The 21067-nt window shown below is 48.2% G+C and overlaps 1 protein-coding gene across 3 annotated transcripts; it reads right to left on the bottom strand.

The window, feature by feature from the left end:
• Positions 1 to 5930: 5930 nt before the first annotated feature.
• LOC110082366 (asialoglycoprotein receptor 1) lies at positions 5931 to 20496 on the bottom strand. 3 transcript variants are annotated; one of them, XM_072977220.2, is made up of 10 exons: positions 19885 to 20003; positions 18836 to 18954; positions 18053 to 18154; positions 16549 to 16674; positions 15802 to 15897; positions 11687 to 11758; positions 10377 to 10469; positions 9450 to 9601; positions 8475 to 8581; positions 5931 to 6748 (listed from the first exon to the last, which is right to left on the bottom strand). In XM_072977220.2, the coding sequence occupies exons 3-10, from the start codon at positions 18120 to 18122 to the stop codon at positions 6598 to 6600; spliced, it is 867 nt and encodes a 288-aa protein (XP_072833321.2). In that variant the 5' UTR covers positions 18123 to 18154; positions 18836 to 18954; positions 19885 to 20003; the 3' UTR covers positions 5931 to 6597. The 3 variants fall into 3 exon arrangements, with proteins under 3 accessions (XP_072833321.2, XP_020655495.3, XP_078234610.1); XM_020799836.3 differs by lacking the exon at positions 18836 to 18954 and having other exon boundaries at positions 19885 to 20029; XM_078378484.1 differs by lacking the exons at positions 18053 to 18154; positions 18836 to 18954 and having other exon boundaries at positions 19885 to 20496.
• Positions 20497 to 21067: the final 571 nt, after the last annotated feature.

Here is a 21067-nt window from a genome sequence, read left to right as displayed (position 1 = left end):
CAGGCTTCTCCCCCCGGGTCTTGGGTTGTTTCTCCCACCCACCCACACCCCAACCCCAGAAGGGCTGAGCTGCAAGTTCATCTCAGACCCCGGAGGGATGGGATTTGTAGTCCACCCAGTCCCCGGGGTGCGGGGCTGAAGAAGGAAAGGGGGGCTGGCGGATTTGGGAAGCCCTCCAGGTGGGGGGGCGGGGGAAGGGAAGGGAAGGGGGGAGCTCAGAGGGTGGGGGGCTGAAGAAGGATGGATGGAGCAAGGTAGGCTCCCCAGATCAGAGCTTGAGGCAGCTGGGCCTGGCCTACCTGGCAGGGCTGCTGTGAGGATCAGGAGGAGGGGAGAGGGAGAGCCCCCCCTTTTGAGCTGGACCCAGGAAAAGTGTGATGGAAGGGGCCTTCATTCATAGGAAAAGGAAATCAGAAGAGTAGAAGGAATCCAGGCAGGATTGATTGATTGATTGATTGATTGATTGATTGATTGATTGATTGATTGATTTATTTATTTTATACCCCACCCCCATCTAGACACATGTCTACTATGGGCGGCTAACAATAAAAATTGAATAAGAAAAATATAATAAAATAAAAAGCAACAATAATGATATAGTTAAAGATGGGGAACATTTTTTAAAAAATGGGGTTCTCCTACCCCACACATCGCACCCCCTTGCTTTCCTTCTGCTTGGCATAAGACCGTTCCAGCCAGCCAAGTCCAGGCGGTTCCTGAGAAGGGCATCAGAGGCCACGGCAAGAAGAGGAAAAGAGCACCTGGGCCTCTCCCAGAGGCTTTGGAGTGAATGCAGGAGTTGAAAACAACCGCCTCCGAATTCAGCGCCGCCACCACCACCACCACCACCACCCGGAATCCAGTCACACGTTCCTCCACATTCTTTGGGCATCTTCTTTTGACATCAGGCGGAGAACCCAGATTAAAGGCAATCCCTTATTCCGACACACCTGGATTTCTTTCAGAGATAAACTAGTTTGAGATCATTCTTTTTCAAACCCTTGTGGCTGGCATCCGTCGTTCCAGAAGATCCTGCCAGACAAGCCGGTCACCATTCAAGGCTCGGTGACCTGCCTTTCCCGCCGAAGAACGTGGCCCGTGGGCTGCCCGATCCTCCCAGGTCACTCTCCTGTGGGTTTCCCCTCCAAGAGGGGCCCAAGAGACCCCCCCCCCCCACAAAACCAGTCCTCGGTCGCGGAGCTAAGCCAGGCCTCCTGTCTCCCTGCCTTGAAGAAGATGCTTTTAAAAAAAAGGTTTCAAGAAGCCTTCAGGGGCATCCTCGGTTAAATAAATTGGGTTCTTAGGTTTCGCCAACATCTTGTTATTGCTTGGTCTATTTTGCCTTATGAATTTCCCCCCGATTTCCACGTGTTCTCCCGCAGAGATTCTTATAGTAGAACCCAGCACCAAATACAGGCCATAAAATCACCGCCTGTGAAATGTAATGAGGCTCTTCCCACCGATGAAGATGTAGTGTGTGTCACTTGTGAAATTGGCATTTAATCCAGTATATCATGCCACCCCCCATGTCTGACGAAGGGGACGTGTCCACGAAAGCTCACATTAAAAAACAGTCCTTAGCCTTTAAGGAGACACCACATTTTTGACACGTTTTGTTTCTTGGGATTTTGCCTGATATCCCAAGGATTTGTTTCTCTTTGACGTTGTTGTCCGTCATATTCTGTCTTCATTGACTGATGTAAACCACCCAGGGTGGTGCTTGGCATTGATCGGGCTGTATACAAGATTGTTTTTTACATACATACATACATACATACATACATACATACATACATACATACATACGTACGTACGTACGTACGTACGTATGTACGTACGTACGTACGTACGCACGCACACACACACACACACACACACACACACACAAGTCAACAAACAAATAAGTAAACATGTAAATATATAAAGAAGTTGATCAGTCCCAGTCAAACAAGACAGAATGGACCCAAACGTCTTAGCAGGTTTAGCTTCCAAGTAAAAACTTTAGTAAAGCAATAAAAGATCACGCTTTCAACAGGAATGCTACCTGCCCCATCGCCTTCAGGAGGCAAACACCACGCTAATTGCATTGCACAGAGCAATATACACTCCATGCAATGACACCTACGTCTATTGCATGTGTACATTCCGGCAGTTTTGAGTCAACTCGGTCTGTTTGACTGGGATGGGTCGACTTTTATTATGCCCCAGGAAAGTAGAAAGTTTTCCAAATAAATACGGGCCTACTCTTAGGGGATAAACGGGGAGTTTTCTTTTCATCAGAATGGGGTGGAGGGAGAAATGGGAGGATCAGAGCAACAGGGGAGGGCCTGGAGTCTCTCGGAACCTTCCAGAAATCCCCGGCCATCCTCGCCACAGTGGCTAGGTGATGGTTCAGGCACCTAGGTTGTCGGTGCGCACTGCATCGAAACCTGGCGATGGGAAAACTGCAGAAAAGGTGCCTCCACCTCCACCTCCTCAGCAAACACGCCATGCTTCTGGTTATAATTAGACAACAGGCGCTAATTAGTCACAGCGTCGGGCTCCACCCTGTTTCCCCGGCAAGGAAAACAAAATAATCTAGAACCATGATTAAAAAAAATACAAAAAGGCCAGGTGCCAAAAGCTGAAAAAAGCAACAGGAGGTTTTGGGTAACGACCGCTCCGTTTCTGGCAGCACGTAGGCAAAACCTGGAAATCGCAGCCTTGGGATTCTGCTGGGAACTTAGTGGGGTGATTTGTGCCCTCGAAAACTTTGTTTATTTGTTTGTTTACTTATTTATTTGTGCCAGAGCACTGCACAGTTCAAAATGATGGGTGTAGATGAAATACAGGTAAAAATAAAAACAAGTTAAAATGTTAAGAGACTTAGACTGTTCTTGACCAGAAGCAGGATACTTAGATAGCGTGATCTCAGCCATTTGCTAGATCATCAGAAATTGCCTGCACCGAAGTGCTATGTAGAATCATAGAATCGTGGAACGGGAAGGGGGCCTCTTGAGGCCATCCAGTCCAACCCCCCTGCTCAAGGCAGGAATTATTATTATTATTTTTTAATTTATTATTATTTATTTAATTTATACCCCGCCTATCTGGTCAGTGAGGATCAAAGCAGATCAGAACATTGGGTGGTCCAATTTTCTCTTGAAGGCCTCCAGCGTTGAAGCGATCACCACCTCCCCCCTGAGGTCACGGGTCCCGTCGTCGTACTGCTCTAACAGCTGGGAAGTTTTTCCTGATATTCAGCCAAAATCTGGCTTCCTGTCGTTTAAACTATTGATGACGCGTCCTGCACTCTGGGAGGATGGAGAACAGATGCTGCCCCTCCTCCGTAGGTCTTCCATCCAAGGATTTGAAAAATGATGTCCTGTCTCCCTTCCGTCTTCTTTTCTCAAGTCTAAACATGCCCAGTTCTTCCAGAATTTCTCCGCAGGCACAGAACGTTTGTCCTGTATCCAAGAAGCCTCTTCGTTCTTCCTACTTTGCTTCGAAATCTATTCGGTCTTGACTTCCAGGGGGTCCAGCACAGAAGTTCCCAACGCTGGGTTTCCAGATGTTCCTGGACTAAAACTCCCAGAAGCCTTCACCCCTAGCTACGCTCTCCAGGATTTATGGGAGTTGTAGTCCAAGAACATTGGGAACCCACAGTCGGGAAGCGCTGAGCTAGAACGTTACACTGTGCTCAGAGTAAGGCCAGGGGAGATATCGTTCAGATCATCATGTTAGTAATTGTTAAGTTCATTTAATTTTCAGCCAGTCACTATGGTCTCTTCCATTCAGAATATCCCCCCCCCCCCAAAAAAACTGCCCCCTCTGTGTTTCGATGCCAAAGAAACAAAAGGTTATTTTTTTAGTTCCTGCTATGTTTTTAAGAGACATTTGGCTGTTTTTATTTTCAGGCCCAGCAGCTCAGATATTTTGGACGCCGTCGTTCGGAATTTTCTGTCCCTGTGTATCCCCGATTCAGGTTTTTATGTATGATCGAGTGAGTGGCTGCACATATGGCTGGAGAGGATGGATCTGGACCACGTCCTTTCATCTCACGGCCCTCAAAACCACCCGCACCACTTTCCTCAGCCACCAACAATCCTTCTCTATCAACTAAAACTATCCTCATCCCGAAGTTATACATATGAAGGGGGTGAGAGGAAAAAGAGGGACAGGCCCACTCTATGTGTGCCAGAATACCACTTCCCTGATCTCACAGCCAAGGATTATGGGAGTTGCAGTCTGACAGATCGAGAGGGTCAAAGGTTGGGAAAAGTTAGACTGGAATGAGCTGGTGCTATGATTTAACTTTCCTCTTATCTTTGTCCGGAGGGCAATCCAAGGGCGCGTTGTGGGCCAAGCAGGAGGGGGCATCACCCCCTACTCCGGGTCCCAAGATGCTTATGGGTCAGTGTTATTAAATCCATATTTCATTCAGACACGAGACCGAGTCTGGGAACGCAGCCTCTTTGAAACCTCACGGCCCAAAGGTCTGCTCCTCCGCCTACACACGGCCAAGATGAGCTCATTCTGCCGCTCCGCTTACGTGCCTCGCCTTTCGCTACGCGTGACACTCATTTCCACTCCTAGCACCAGCGAGGTTTGCTAAGCGTCAGTTCAGAACAAGTCAACCAGATTAGGAACCTGGGGTCACCTCCCCGTCTCTGCCACCCCCAAGCATGACTCTGCTCGTATTTCTCACATCCTTCCTTTCCAACACAGCCAGGAATTTCTGACAGCTCAGCAAACGCCCCGACAGGCAGAGAGGGTGGAGAAGGTTTCGTGTGGCTTATCACAGCTGGTTCCACCGGCCGGGCATAAAAGCAGGATCATCACCACCACCCATTTGGGGTCCACCTAAAGCCAAGCGACAGGAGGGGGCAGGTGAGAAGCATGCTGGTCAGGTGAGAACCACAGTGTTCGTGAACCATGGGGAATGTTCTCCACGGATTTCCCTCCCCCTTCCATTGGTCCAACTCAGTGGGTTGAAGCATCTGGCTGCAGAGCCAGGGACCAGGGGCTCACCCCTCCCCTTGCTTCTCCCTGCAGAGGAACCGGTCACAAGTCACCCAGAGCACTTGTGGATGATGGGGCTAGGTGCTCTGCCACCTCTGTGGTCTTGGGCAAGCTGCCCACTGGTGCCAGAGCGCCACCAGGAGGAGCGTATGGGAAACCACATCTGAGTATTCTACCTCTAGAGTCATCTCATGTCAGAATCAACGTGATGGCACACAATTATGAATCATTCATTTCCCCTCATGGCTGCTATCATCATCATCATCATCATCATCATCATCATCATCATCATCATCATCATCATCATCATCATCATCATCATCATCATCATCATCATCATCATCATCAAAACTTAGTTCTTTGGTTAAAACTTGTATCTGTTATAGAATACCAGTCAATGTATTTATAATTTTGATTGACTCTGCCTGGTATTTTTGAATCGTCGTCATCTTAGAACTGCATACCTGGAAGGGATTCTGTGGGATCATCTAGACCAGCCCCCATCAGAGAGGCAGCGTGGGGGGAATCGAACCCCCAACCTCTGGCTCCACAACCTAGAGACCTCAACCCTTGAGCTATCAAAGAATCACCCCAAAACTTTTCCAAACTTTAGTTCTCAGGTCATCCCACACCCCGAAAGTCTAATTTCAGACAAGATTGGAAGCTGCTGGCGACCGAATCCAGTGGATTCCTTAGTTTCTGCCCTCTGTTTGATGAGGAGCTACTGATATTTCTCAGCGGCCCGGAGATATGTATGTTTCCAGAGCGTTTACAGAGAGAAAAACAGCAAATGATTTGTACTAGGTGCTCTCTCCCTTTCCCCCCACCTCGTGCTTTAATCCAAGATTTTTGAAAATGGGCATTTCTCCCTGTGAGAAGAAATTATACAATTTTTTTTCTAATTCTAAAAAAAAAAGTCACACCTGGAATTCTGTGGATCGCCATAATTCACCGGTTATGGACAAAGTGTGTACCTTGCAACAAAATAAAATAAACTTGAAATGAAATAATATAAAACCTTTCACAAATAAAAGTGAGAGATCTTTATATGTTTTTTCTCTCTCTCAGATAACCCTGAAGGCGTTTCCTCCCTCCTGGTTTTTAAAAGTGAAAGGACAGTGATCTGAATAGAAATTAAATTATGGATTTGTAAGGAAAGCAGAAGCAGATTTTCTTTCTAAGAAGGCAGGAACGGCCCTTTTCTAACTCTTAGGCCGCCTCTTCTGAGCGCTCTAAGATGGGAAATACTGGAGGTTTCTTTAAAAATGATTAACTCCCGAATCCTCCCACCTGCAGGTTAATTCTTGGGAACACTTCTCCGACAACAGAGATCTGTCGGAATTTTGGGAAGTGGCCGGCCAAAAAAGATAATAACATCGCCATCACCCCTTTCTTAGGTTTCTCCATTTCAGCTTGAAATATAAGATATAAAATTTCCCCTTTGAGATGCAGCACCCATTATTCTAAGGTTGGGGGTGATGGGTGGTGTAGTCCAAAAGACGCGGAGTCTAAGTAACTTCTGCTCTCTTTAGGATCCCTTGCCCCACCCCCACAAAGGAACCCCGTCCACCCCAAGAGGGACCCAAGGACTCCCCCTTAGAGCTCAGTTTCCATCTCGCAAACCCAGCCGTACAGCCGGGAGCAGTGGTCATCGTTCCAGCAGCCGTTCCGGTGAAGGTGGGCGCAATCTTCTCCACCTCCAAGGCCGTGTCCATACCAGTCGTCCGGCTGCTCTCTGCACCACTCCCTAGGGAAGAAGGAAAATAGTCCTTGTGTGATTCCCCACTCCTGACTAAGGTGTTCACACTGTGGGTCAAAGACACACTAGGGTCCTCCTATCCGTAGGGGATCAGCTCCAAGCCCTCTCGCGGATATTGAAAAACGTGGATAATAACAAACACTATTTATAATAGTGAACGCGATACATAGCATGGTCTCTGTCTCCCTCTAGTGGCCATTTTTGGTAATGTCATGGTTAGAAATAGATATTTGAGGGATTCTTCTTTTAACATTTATTTTTTAATATTTTCAGACTGGATAAACAGATCAGTGGATGCTGATCTACAGATAAAGGGTCCTACTGTACAGTCAAATATATTTATACTTTCAGCGAGAAGATGCAAGCATTAATTTCTGCACCAACGGGACCTAGATTTTTGTCTACCTGAACCTATAAACTTTGGAGATGTGATCTGAAAAACAACAGCAATAGCTCTATTTAGCCATTTTACTGGCTGGGTGCAGCAGTGCTGAGCTTATAACCGTCGAGAAGGAACAATTAGTCAGGAGGCCAGCACATTGCCTAGAAAATCCAGTTAACGGATATCGAAAAGTCCCTAGTGTTGGCTTTGAAGTATGCAGATCTGCTGGCAGCTGCTTCTTTAACTATGGAGAGAGGGGGGAAAAGGACCTCAGAGAGAAGGAGGAAGAAAGGCTAAGGACACCAATCTGCATGTAGATCTAGAAAAGGGAAAAAAAAGGGGGAGGAGAAAAAGAAACACTGGCTGCTTTCCAGTCTCCTCCCCCCAGTAGTGTCATTCATGTGCCTTTATGTATCACGTGCTATGTGCATAGCCTGTTTTCCAATATAGTTCCCAGAATAGCCCATGCTGGCTGGTAGGTTACAGGTGTTGTCATTTTCAAGCTCTGGACCTAAGCCTCTCCTGTCAAAGAAGGGAAGTCTGCACGCGCTCAGAGTAATTTCTTCACGACTCCATCACGTTCCAGGGCTGAGCCCTGATCCTGATTCCTCCATTCTGGCCTGGGTCTTGGTGGACCTCGGTGCCAATGACGGCCCACACAGGTGCCGACGTTCGGGAAGACGTCACCCGCATGCACGCCGGACGCCGGGCGCCAGCACCTGTGGTCACAGCTTAGCCGGCCGTGTCAGGTCCCTATTGAAAAAGTTTGCTCTCTGTGCCGAGGGTGCAAGACCACTCCCCTAGGGAGTCCCAAAAGGCAGCCCCCCTTGACCAAAACCCCGAATCCGTATTGTGCTTCGGCTTTCGTGAGGCTCCCCGAGGAGGCGCGGCGTTCTCTCCCCCCGGCTGGGGTGTATTATTTTTAGCTGGCCTCATTCAAGGCGTGATCAAAGGGTCGTCTTCTTACAGCACTCTTTGTGTTACATGAACACATTTTGTATTACAACCTGTTTCTTCTCCAAACACATGTTGCGTATAATTTGTGTTTGTACAACACGTATTACCCAAACAGAGAAAGCTGTCCTTCCCCCCCCCCCCCGCCCCACCAGCCTTCTAAAGGTATGAACACAATGGGGTGTGGAATATTTTGGGTGGGCGTGCCGGCTGGTTTTGTCTGGTTTCAGGATTACAGGTCCCAGAATCCCCTGCCCAGCCCGGCTGTAGATTCTTTCTACGATTCCTGCAAAGGCTGGAACTTCATAGCCGACGCTTTGGGTGCAGCCTTGCGCTGCGTCATGGGAAAGGGGACTGGGTGCCCACAGTCGGACTCACTCTTGGCGAACGGTGTAGGACGTCCCGTCCACCCACTTCCAGGACCCGCTGGCATCGGTCAGGCCAATCCACATGAACTCCGGCTTCACACGCACAGCTACAAAGAGCTAGCAGGAGAAAGGAGGCAAAGGACAGAAAATGAAAACAAGATCCCAACACATCACATTGTTAAAATCCTAGAATCATGGAGTGGGAAGGGTCCCTCTGAGGCCATCCAGTCCAACCCCTTGCTCAAGGCAGGACCCCAAATCAAAGTAGATCAGACAAGACGGTGGCCCAGTTTTCCTTTGAAGGCCTCCAGCGTTAAGAGCGCTCACCACCTTCCCCCTGAGGTCATGGGTTCCCTTGTCGTACTGCTCTGACAGTTAGGAAGTTTTTCCTGAGGTTCAGCCTAAATCTGGCTTCTTTTAACTTGAGCCCATTGTTGGGTGTCCTGCACTCTGGGAGGATGGAGGACAGATCTTGCCCCTCCTTTGTAGGACAGCCTTTCAATTATTTGAAAAGTGCCATCCTATCTCCCCTCGGCCTTCTTTTATCAAGGCTAAACAGGCCCAGATCTTTCCGTCTTTCCTTGGTTTCCAGCCCCCTGATCCTCCTGGTCGCCCCCCTCTGAACTCGTTCCAATTTGATAGCATCCTTCTTGAAGTGTGGTGTCCAGAACTGGACACAGGACTCACGAGGAGGCCTAACCAGTCCCAAATAGAGAGGGACTAGCACTTTGCAGGATTTGGAGACTATGTTTCTGTTAATGCCGCTTTAAATTGCATTTGCCTTTTTTGCAGCCCCATCACCCTGTGGGCTCATATCCTCCTTTTTGATCTACAATAAATCCATGCCCCCACCAAAGCTCATGGTGGTGCTGGTAGGCCAGAGGGCTTTCCAGTTGCCCCCGCACCCCATTCAGCACTCCCCACCCTCCACGCCAGACCCAAGGAAGTGGGGCAGACCTGGGAGCATTACACCCGCACCACCTACTTGCTCTTCGTAGGAGTTGATGATCACCAGGTGGGCATCTCGAGATTCGCAATCCTCTTTCGCTTCTTCCCACGTCTTGCCCACCCGGGACTCCCAGTAGCAGCTTTTCCGAAAGGCAGACCAGTCCTTGGGACAGCAGGTCTCCTGGCCCGCTTTTTTTTTGGGGGGGGGAGAAGGATAGAGAACAAGACAACAATTATTTATTTGTGTCCAAGCACGTTCGTTTAAAAGAACAAACCACGGCTGAAATCCAGTGGGACGTTGCAACTGGAGGAGGCCCCTTGGACTGATCAAACGTCTATAAGTGTTGACTCACTAAATCCCTGGGATGAGGGCAAGTCTTTGGCACCAAGTCCTGAGTTTGAGTCTTTGGCGGCAAGCCTCGAGTCCCGATCCCCAAGTCTGATTCCCGATTCCCTCCCCCTCCAGAAAGAGAGGGTTGGCTGGGTTCCAAGTGAGTATTTTTCGAGGTGCGTTTGCAAGACAGCAAAAGAGGGAGCCAGGCTCTCCTCGCTGGGTCTCTTGAGACATGCGCCTCGAGAACATCACAGCTTTCCCACCAGCCGCGCAACCCTGTTCTTGATTCTAGACAAGCCCTGTAGCAAAACCCTGGATGTAAATTCCGCAGTGAACGCAAAGCCAGGAAAATAATATTTGCTGATGAAATCAGGGAATAAGCCTGATTCTCCCAGAAATAAATTATTTCAAATAGGTAGAAACAGACTTTCCTCAACATGGTGCGCCCTCCAGAAGTTGGAGGGGCGTGACTACAAATCCCATCCAGCCCTTACAGCCGATGAAGATCATTGCAAAGCGGTTGCAGGCCATCAGCCCGATCGAAATGGGGTGAAGCGCATTTTAGGGTTTGCCAAACTGGGGGGAGCCTTCCAGATGCTTCCTCGTCCGCTTTCCAGAGGCCCTCCTGACCTGTCCGGTTGTACTTGAAACGCTGCAGGTCGCAGTTCATGGATCTGAGGTTCCTTTGCACATCGTTCACTTGACTTTGCAGGCGGGTTTTTACTGGGCAAAAAAAAAAAAAAAAACAATTAAGCAAGGTCAGCAACAGGAAGATCAAAGCGGAGGGAAGTTTAAGCGAAGGGGGAAATGAGAGGCCCATGGTTTCCAAACGGTGGTCCGAGCACCCTAAGGCTGAGAGGTGGGAGCCCCTTCATCCACATCCCCCTTGAACCACTGGGGAATTCTTATAGTTTTGCAAAGGTCCTGCCATGTCCGGAATCCCCTCGCCTTTAACCACCACAACTCCCAGAATCCCCAGCCAAAGACAGAAGGCCAAATGGCGACAACATATTGCAAGAGCTGAAAAACGCCCATTCCAGAGGCAGAATTCAGGCAGAAACTTGGTCCCTGAAAAATGAGACCCAACCACAAAGCAAAGCTAGGGGGGCACACCGTAGGTGGTGAGAAAAACTCCAGGCCTGATCATTCAGAGGCTTTCAGTTCTCTTCAAATGAAAGGTTGTCAGCAATGAATAGTTAAACCTTAATTATTGGGCTTAGACCTCATTAATCTATTTTCCCCCATTTCTTCTCCCATCAAGACTGTTCAGGTCCTGGGAAGCCCAAAGGGTATTGGTTCTTGTTACGCTCTTCCTTTCCTTTCCTTTCCTTCCTTTCTATCTTGATTCCTTCCTTCCTTCATTTCTCTCTGACTATCTTTAACCCACCCTTCCTTCCTTCCTTCCTTCCTTCCTTCCTTCCTTCCTTCCTTCCTTCCTTCCTTCCTTCCTTCCTTCCTTCCTTCCTTCCTTCCTTCCTTCCTTCCTTCCTTCCATCCATCCATCCATCCATCCATCCATCCATCCATCCATCCATCCATCCATCCATCCATCATGTCCTTCCTTCCTTCCTTCCTTCCATACACGTCGTCTGTTGTCTGCTGTTGGCCTAGATTTGGTGCTAGATGAACTGGTGCCGGATCATCCTAGTTTGGCATCAGAATACGGTAATTTTCTACAGTACTTCGCCAGCTCTCCCGTCGTGCCTTAAACTAGAGGACACCAGTGTGTTGCCTGCAGGTCACCAGTAACCCGCCCCACCCACCCCCATAGCCCCAGTGGACTCCCCCCCTCAAAAACCTCTGTGCCCCCCAACACCCACTAAAAGTCGGCATCCTTGGCCTTTTGAGTCTAACTCACCCCGGCCCTAAAGCTCTCACTGCCCGTCCCTGAACAAGGATGGTGTGCAAGAAAGGACACAGGAAGACAGCCGCCGACTCACCTGTTTCTCCTTCCTCTGTCAACTGCTTTACTGTCCCCTCTATTTTTGTGATTTTGCCTTCTACATTCGTTTCTGCAAGGCAGAAAGTGGGATTAAGTGACGCTCGGCTCTGTGATGGTGGCAAGCCGGGCATCCTTCTTCACCACCACCCCCCTCCAATTTGCTCCGTCACCTGCTTTAGCATCTTGGAAGAGCAACAGAGAGATTAAAGCAAAACTGAAGCTGTTTTTTTTAATGCCCTTGCCGTGGCGCAGAACAGGAGGCCAAAAAGGGGGGGGGGAATAAACAGGAGGAGGAAGCTGCTAACTAACATAGTAGAGGAGACAAGAAGACCTTTGCCGGGAACCATTTAAGAAAGGCAGGAAGTGTCGGAGAAAGAAGCTGCTAATTAACTTAACAGAGGACCTAAGAGGGGAAATAGTACAAAAGGGAAGAAAAGTCAAGGTGGAGAGAGCTACTAATGAACACAATGGGAGGGCTTATAAGAACAAGAGAAGAGATTTGTTCAGCGCAAGATCAGACAAAAGACCGATCCGTCTTGCTGTTCTGGACTTAACAGTGACTACAATACCCATTGAGCATCCTTTGCCACACGTTCCCCAACAACAGGTCGGGGTGGGGGGAGAGTGATAACTGCATCTGGAGGTGACCAGCGGCCACGATGACCAGTCTCTGCGGTTCTCGCCTTCCCTTCCAGGAGCCCGTCTCTAAGGCTGTCCTTGCTGGCAAGCCATTGGGGTGGCCAGGTCTCAGGGTGCCGGCTGAAATCATAGCCCGAAATCTCCGGCTACGGTCTCTCCTAAACCTCCTCTCGACCTTGAGGAGGGAAGGCGGGTGCAACCAGCTGCTGGCAAAGGAAGAACACGCTGGCTTTGGTGTGGCTGTAAAGCTTGGCTGGATTTCTGCAGCGTCTGGTGCCAGGCATCAGGGCTCAGTGGCTTGGCGTGATGGGGGTGGCCGGTGTAATACATGGCGGCACCAGCAGAGTAAGAAGCCTGGAGAGCAGGGGGTGGGGGTGGCGGTGCAGGTACTTTGCCCACCCCCTGTGCCATTTGAAGGAAAGGAGAGCATAGAGCATCGTACCCCACTTCCCCCCCCCCAGAACCGGCTGGCCCAGAAGCAGATCCCTCTCACCCGCCCTTTACTTCACCCTCCTTTCTGAAGGTCCTCGGATCTCAGAGGACAGGAGGCGACCCACCAGGTAACCTGAGTGGCCTCCATTAGACATCGGGGCTCATGAACCCCACACTTTAACCCTCTACAGTAGTGCCTCGCTAGACAGTTACCCCGCACGACAGTTTTTTCGCTAGACATTGACTTTTTGTGATCGCTATAGCGATTCGCAAAACAGTGATTCCCATGGGGGAATTTCGCTGGACAATGTTTGGTCCCTGCTTCGCAAACCGATTTTCGCTAGACGATGATTTTGACAGCTCCCTCCGCACTCGCAAAACGGGTGTTTTTGGGACCTAAGCTTCTCAGGACAGCTATTTAAACAGCTGATCGGCGGTTCACAAAGCGGCTTTCCTATGGCCGCTAGACAACGATGATTCTTCCCCACTGGAACGCATTAAACAGGTTCCAAAGCATTCCAATGGGGAAACGCTTTTCGCTAGACGATGATTTCGCTAAACAGCGATTTCAGTGGAACGGATTATCATTGTCTAGCGAGGCACCACTGTACCTATAAAACATGATATGCTTTTTAAAAACCTTCCTCGTCCTGTCTCCCTTTCATGACGTTTGTTCTAAACGACCACACCCCAAATGTCCTTTTCGTTTATTTATATTTTATTATTTATTTTGCAAAAGTCCATTCCTCTGCCGCTCAAACAGGCTTTCAGGGTGACCTACAACACTAAAGTGTACAAAATAAACAGCAGAAGAAAGCTGCCGAGGAGAAAGCAAACAGGGGCAGGCGCTGAAAAGCCGAAGCAAGGCAGGGAAAACACAAGGTTTAAGTAATCAGTTCCATAAGTCATTATTAGATTTCAGAGAAAATTCCCTGGGACCCACTCAAAAGTGAAACTGGACAATACACACATCTTGGGGAGAATGTGACAGTGATAAGACTTTCGATTCTTGCAACCGTGAAAGAAAGATTGAAGCAGAGCCTCTTGATAAAGGTCTGTCCTCGTCAGCTCTGATGTGGGCATCTCGTAGCTCCCTGCGGCCCTGGGTTTTTTGCAGATTTGCTCCTTCTCCTTTCTCTGATTTCAAAATCCATCACGTTACAGAAAGAAATATCTATGGATTACGTTTAGATGGAATCTTGTTGTATAAATAAATACTAGACGCTGTTCCAAGTCCTCCATACAGACCAAGTGACCATAGGCTCTCGAGACTGAAGGATGCCTAATTTTCTCTAATATGATGGTGGTGGTTATAGACAATATAATGTTCCAAATATCTCATGGATCAGAGGAAGTGGCCTTGCCCTTAAAAGCTCAAATTAAAACAGAGCAGTTTGTCTTTAAGGGGCCTCCACGCTTTTATCTTCTCTATTATCTGTTTCTCTTTTGTTTTTGGTCAAATAGGTTAAGGTTTCTATAACTCGTGGAGGAAATATGGGAACTGCAATTATTTTGGCGGCTCTTTTCTTTGCCTTCTCCAGCTCTGTGTGAGATATCCCCCCCCCCCCAATTGGGTGACAATCTGATCTCTACAGGAGACTTCCAACTGGGTCACATCACAGATGTGTATAATGGTTGTTGTGGGTTTTTCGGGCTCTTTGGCTGTGTTCTGAAGGTTGTTCTTCCTGATGTTTCGCCCGTCTCTGTGGCCGGCACCTTCAGAGGACAGGAGTAGGAACTCTGTCCATCCTCTGAAGAGGCCGGCCACAGAGACTGGCGAAACTTTAGGAAGAACAACCTTCAGAACATGGCCAAAGAGTGTGAAAAACCCACAACAACCACCAGATCCCGTCCGTGAAAGCCTTCGCAAATACACAGATGTGTATACATGCAAGACGACGCAGGAGGACCGCTTGATTTGTGATTCCTTTCCTAATAATGCCCAGCGTGAAGTTGCCTTCGGCGTAGTTAACAGGGCAGTTTTTCACCAGGAAATCCTTTTAACAAGTCTTTGAGTCTGAGTTCGAGCCTTTGGCACCGAGTCTGGAGTTCCAAAATCCAAGTCCCTATTAAAATCAAGCTTTTTGTCCCAGAAACAAAGGGAGAAGGTGAGTTGGTTCTGAGTCGCAATCTGAATCAGAGTCAAGTCTAAGTCAAGTCACCAGGGAGACTTAAATCTGACGTGAAAGAAAGGTGGGATAAAAATATTTTAAGTAAATATAGAAAAATAAAATTGAGCCCTGTGACTTGATTCCTCACCCTTGATTTTCACCAAGCTGCCTGATACAACCCATCCCCAGGAACTTCCCTCACCCAATCCCTCCCAGCTCAGACCTCATCAGCATATACGTCAAGTTGTGATTTCAACACACACCCCTTTATGCTTAAAAGTCCTTTGCTCTGATCATCCCCCATCTTCACAGCGCTCTTCTGAATCTTCCTGCAGTCTAACCCACCCTAAAGAACTTCCAAAGAGGGAATTTTTTAAATTTTTTGTCCCAGAATGTGTATCACATAGAGATGGGAACGAATTAAAAAAAAACAAATCATGATCTTCGTCAAAAAATTGCCGATTCAATGAAAATATGCTGAACGTATTCTCAAAGGTTTTCACGGCTGGGATCTGATGGTTATTGTTGGTGTTTTCGGGCTGTCTGGCTGTGTTCTGGAGGTTTTTCTTCCTAACGTTTCACCAGTCTCTGTGGCTGGCCTCTTCAGAGGACAAGAGTCATAGAGTTCTGACTCCTGTCCTCTGAAGATGATGGCTACAGTGACTGGCGAAATGTTAGGAAGCTCAAGAACACAGCCAGACAGCCTGAAAAACCTACAACAACAAAAAATGTGTTGCTTCGTATTCATTCAATATGGACAGCCTGATGAATACAAATTTTTACCTATTTTTGATTCGTCGATTCGTCTACCCTTTTTGGGGCCTCCTGGCAGAAATAAAACCAGGAATCCATCAAGGATGCAAAGAACCACTAACACAGAAGTGATTATCCTTTTCCGCCGAAACCCACCATGGAAGCGACTTTCGCTCACCCTTTGCCTGGAGAACGCCCATCTGCCTTGCGATGGTTTCGTTGATGTTTCTAAGAGTCTCCTCCAGTCCCCAGAGTTGTGAGCTGTAGTTACTGCCTGGTGACGAGGAGGAAAGAAAGCAGTAGGCATTGAGAAACTGCACAAACCATCTGCCTGCTATCTTGATCCCACTTTTCTGCATCGGCCGTTCCCCTTATGCGCAGTCACGTCACTGCATTGTCTCACTCATCACGACAACTTGGGGGTGGTGGAAATCCTTCTTTTGGACTGCAGAACCCACGGCCGACTTAGAGGAAACCAGACCAGCTTTGCCACTGGAAGGTGATAAGGAGTTTGTTCTCCAGACATGTACAGTATTCCTTCTGCTTGGACAATCAACAGGCGAAGGAAACGGGGGGCTTATCTCCCAAGGAGCAACCGGAAAAGGAAAAAGCAAGGGGTTTTGCTGCTTCCATAGCTGAGAAACCTCGTGCTAGGATAAGCAAAGGAAATTTAACCTCTTAAGAGTTAACCCTTGTAATAATGACTTCCATTAAATAAACAAGCAAGAAAAAGCGACGCCATGCAAAGAAAAATGGATCTTTTCCAACCTCTGTTCTGATCCTTCCTTGGACTCCTGCTCACCTTTTCCTCGCACGCTTTTCTTCCTTGTACCCGGTTCTTTTTGACCACGAGAGGGCTTATTTATTTATTTGATTTATATACCTCCCATCTGACAGCCAAGGCTTCCCTGGGTGGATTATTTACCTTTGACACCAAAGGCGAGGAGCACGACGGAGAAGATGCCACAGACTCCCAATCCGATGAGGACCAGCCGGCGGCTGGGGCAGAGATGTGGCTTCCAGGATGGCTTTGGAGGTAATCTCGTAGGCGCTGGGGAAGGAAGAAGGAGCTAAAGCATCAGGGCTGTGATGATAAGGGCACTTCTAGACTGGGTTACCCCCATTCACGAAAGTTGGCTGGCAATCTTGAGTTACACTGTTTTTGGTTTATGTTTATTGTTTTCGCTGGATTTCCCCTAGATTTCTTCCATCTTTTTCATTGCGTAACAAAAAAAAGGGGGTGGGATGATGCAGAGCAGTTGCACAATACAATGCAATTCTTACAGGGCTCACATCAGAGTTTGTAAGTTCAGCTCTCCAAGTAATTTTTCCCTAGACACTCACTGCAATATTTTAAAAAGTAACTTTTTAATTTTTTTGCATTCTTTTTCACTTCTGGGAGGATTGTTTGCAAAGCTGCCTGCATAAAAAAGCAGCTGGTATAGAATAACAGCAGAGGCAAAAATCTGGCACAGATGTTTTCCAAATCACCCCACCCGTGACGCTGGTTTGGGTCTAAGGATACCACAGAGCTGGTCATTTTGGGAGTCCCGGTTCCAGAGAGCTGTCTGGCCCTTCCCAAGAAAGTGGAGGAGTCATGGTGAATTTGCCCCTTTCGGTGGCCCACCACCTACGGTGGCTGCCTCACTTTGCCTAATGAAAGGGCCAGTTCTGTGTTCTTGTGGTCCATCCTAATAAGAACCCACAGCCAATTGGTGGTAGTTTTTACAATGTCGCATGATGTCTGTAGTTTGAGTGACTAAGAAAGACTTTTCCTGAGCTGAGATGACTGCCAATCTATCTAGCACTAACCAATCATTTCATCCAGCTTTTGGACTCAAAGAAAGCCCCACCTCTCTGCTGATAGTTCTGTCCCTCTCTTCCATCCATCTAGTGGCATTTATTTTTTGCTGTTGAACTGTTCGGATGGCTGCTAAGAATGTGTGCAGAAAAGAAAGCACTATACACCAGTCTAGGTTCGAGTGACTGTAAGTAAAGAAACTTTTTTTATTCTTTCTCCTACAACTTTCTCAGTGTGAGTTATTGAGACTTTCAGCACCAGTTAATGTGGATCTCTGTACTTCTGCTGTGTAGCCAAAAAAATATTACCAAAAATTAAAAACTATCCAACATAATCTTTGCTACTCGCGGTCAAGAGAGAGATGGGCGAAGACATGTTGAAGCCCCCAGGCTCTGTCAACGTTAAGAAATCCCTGACATTATCCCTTTTTGTATGTTATTTTGGCCATTTCCATTGGTACCTGAGGTTCCTCATGTATTTTGTTTTGCAATAAATAGGTCACCTCAGCAGAGACCTTGAGCTACTTTCCTTGTGCATCAAACTGGCACCAATTCCCCAAACCTCACAAGTCTTAACATGTGCTTTTCCTTCTTTCCATTTTGTCCCGAATTCCACCCAGCCTACACACCTTTTAGGATCGGTCTCCCGCCCTCCCCTTCCACGTCCAGGGAGGTGAGGTCTTGATAATCTTGGCTCATTGTGACTCAGACTCTGGAAGGGAGGCAGCCGCCTGCAGAGAGAGACACGGAAGAGAACGCTGCTTGGCACCAGGGATACCCAGGCACGTTGGCATCCATGCATGCCCAGCTGCATGCAACGGGCCAACAACAGGCGAGGAGACCTTCCATGCAGGCACTCTGCACAAAAAGGTCATGATTGCGGTGGTGCACAATCTCTCCCAGCTGCCGTCACAGACAAACGAGCAAGGCTTTTAGGAAACACTCTTTTTTTGTCCTGAAGTAACATTGCTTTTTGCTGGTCGGGTCATTTTTATCTCCCCTTCGGTGTAACATTCTGGGACAACACAAGAAAGCAAACAGGATTTCAAATACAGTTTTTAAAAAAGAGAGTGCATTGCACAATGGGAGACAGTAGACCGACCGACCGACTGACCGACCGATCGACCAAAGCCCCATGCTGTTTTTCAGCTAAGGCCTTTGGAGCAAATTGGCCTCCTTTGAGAAGAATCACTATTTGTTTGTGATGTTTTTTTAAACCCCATCTTTCGCCTTAAAAAGGACCCAAGCTGGCTTACACGATTGGAAAACAATATTTAAAGCTCAAAACAAGAAGTACACAAATATTAAAAGGGAACAATCAAGTTTCGCTCTGAGAAATGATAAACACAAGCCATACTAAAGACACATTCGAAGCCGTTAAGGCATAACAGACCACTTTTTAAAAAACTCACTCAGGGAAGATAGTTATTGAGGGAAAGCTTGCCGGAAGAGAAAGGTCTTCTTCGCCTGCTTGCAGAAGGAGAGCCAAGAGGGGGCTAGGCTGGCCTCCAGTGGGAGGGAGTTCCAGAGTCTAAAGGAGCAGCCACAGAGAAGGCCTTCTAAATCGCCGTCCATGAAGGCATTGAAGGGAACATTTTAGGGTGAGGACAGGCCAGCCCAAAGCACTTTGCAACACCTAAAGCAAATAGTTGCATCGTCCACCCCATGAACATGGACCGTCCGTAGAGTTCCAGAGGTTGGCCAGCTGAGCAGTCCTTCCCGGTGGATTATGCCCCGTGAATCAGCTTTGTTTGCTTCAACCCTGCGTTGTCAGCTCCCTCACCTTTTCTCTTCCGGAAGGTTCCCCACCCCTACCTCCATGAAAAGTGACATTTCTCCCAAATGTCACGCTCGGAAGGGCTCAGATCCTGCCCCCTTCAAAGCAGCCTCTGCCAGGGCAACCCTGTTTGTGAACACAAAGCTGTTCATGATTTCGGTATTTTTCATCGTTCCGTACGTCCTATTCACCAGAAAAACTTGAAATAATTTTAAAGAAGTTTTATACTGGCTTTTTGCTGTTTTTGTCCCAGTGACTAAACATGTTGTTGAACTTTCCGTTGTTTCTTTGACCTTTTCGCTCTACCATGACCTTTAGCATTACGCTTTGCCCCCTTTGTACTGATGTCTAGGTACACCCGTCATGATGATGATGATGATGATGGCACCCTCTCTGGGATCTTGAGAGACTGCCCTCACCTTTGCCAAAGGCCCTGCTGTCCTCTGAAATCCATGCCCAAATCTCTCCTTCTGAGGCGCCAAAGGGCTTGGCATTTTTATTTTTGCTGCCACCCCGTGAGACCCTCTGCCGTCAACAGTCCCGCAGCAGAAAAGAGTCTTCCCCTTCTCCCCTCCCCATCCTGTTTGTCCACAAGCAGTCTTTGGGACTAGAAGGGACAGCCTACAGCATCTCGATCTCTCAAACCTTTGGTGGGATGTCACTGGGACACCATGAGCCGCTCACCTTGGCCTCCGAGGGTGTCACCACTTCGCCGTAGAGGAAAAGACCGGCGGGTGCAAAGCCTAGACCTGGAAAGCCCTGTGTCCGTCTGTCCGTCCGTCCGTCCTTCCGTCCGTCTTTCCCCGTCCTCCTTCTCTGTCCCCCTCGGAGGCTTGGGGGCAATTCCGCAGGTGCTGTTTGGAGTGACTCCCTGTTGACTCTCTCTGGTGCTCTTCCCCCCCCCTCGCCCCCAGAATCTGGTGATCTTTGTACTGTCAATAGCTTTCTTTTTCCAGGGCACGGTTACAGGAAGAGGTTGCTCCCAAACGGTCCACCGGGCCAAAAGCGAACATTCGGGTCCCGCACCCCACCCGGCAGCTGCACAGATGCCCGCCGCGTCCTCTCCCTCCGGCGCCCTTTGCAAAGGGGAAGTGCCGCGTCTTGTTTCCTCCGCAGAAGAGCATCTCCCAGGAGAGGAAGCCCACACCGAGGGCCAGCTGTGGCGGAATGGAGGCAAGCGGGCAGCAAGCCGTGCAAAGGAAGAAGGGAGGACGTTTGGGTTTTGAGCTTCAAATGTGCTAAAAATCAGCAGCCGCAACATCACGTACCATCACGTCAATTCTGAGCGATGGGGACCCTTTCCAGTGTTTTCTAGAGGCACAGAGTAACTCAGAAGTGGTTTTCCATTCCCTTCTTCTGTGACTTTTTCTGGGACTGTGTAGCTCGCCCAAGGCTACCCAGGCTAGCGCTATACCTTGGAGGCCCAGTGGGGATTCAAACTCCCAGCCATATTCTTAAACCACTGAGCTGTCCAGCCAGCTGGAAGGGATACTACCAGCGAATTTTTGGTGGGATAACCAGAGGTTGCAACGTCAGTGCAGGGCTAGAAGGAACCATGCTCTGACTAAATATAAAATAACATTTTTGTTATTTATCTTTTTTGTTCTGCTTGTTGTGAACTACCTAAAATAAGCGCATCACACTAATGGGGCACTATATAAAACTAACGAACGGATGGACTGACTGACTGACTGACTAACTAACTAACTACCTGATATTTTACTTTATTCCACTAGATGTTAAACAGCTGCTGAGCACTTCTGAATTGCCTTTTTAATGTGGTTTTATATATTTGGAGAGGGTTTCCAAAATGAAAGAAGGTTGGCCAAAGAGGGCGTCCAAGGGTTAATTGCCAAATTAAAAATTA

Source organism: Pogona vitticeps, chromosome 6, assembly GCF_051106095.1.
Source record: "Pogona vitticeps strain Pit_001003342236 chromosome 6, PviZW2.1, whole genome shotgun sequence".
NCBI classification, from domain to species: Eukaryota; Metazoa; Chordata; class Lepidosauria; order Squamata; family Agamidae; genus Pogona; species Pogona vitticeps.
This window is presented reverse-complemented; position numbering and strand designations above follow the sequence as displayed.

Excerpts from the sequence above, each read along its gene's own strand:
- LOC110082366 (XM_078378484.1), bottom strand. The coding sequence starts at position 20,461 with ATGTTGCGGCTGCTGATTTTTAGCACATTTGAAGCTCAAAACCCAAAC. Across the intron at positions 16,675-19,884 it reads TGACACCCTCGGAGGCCAAG|CGCCTACGAGATTACCTCCA; the intron begins GTGAGCGGCTCA and ends TTCCTTCCCCAG. Across the intron at positions 6,749-8,474 it reads TCCTACACCGTTCGCCAAGA|GGAGTGGTGCAGAGAGCAGC; the intron begins GTGAGTCCGACT and ends CTTCTTCCCTAG.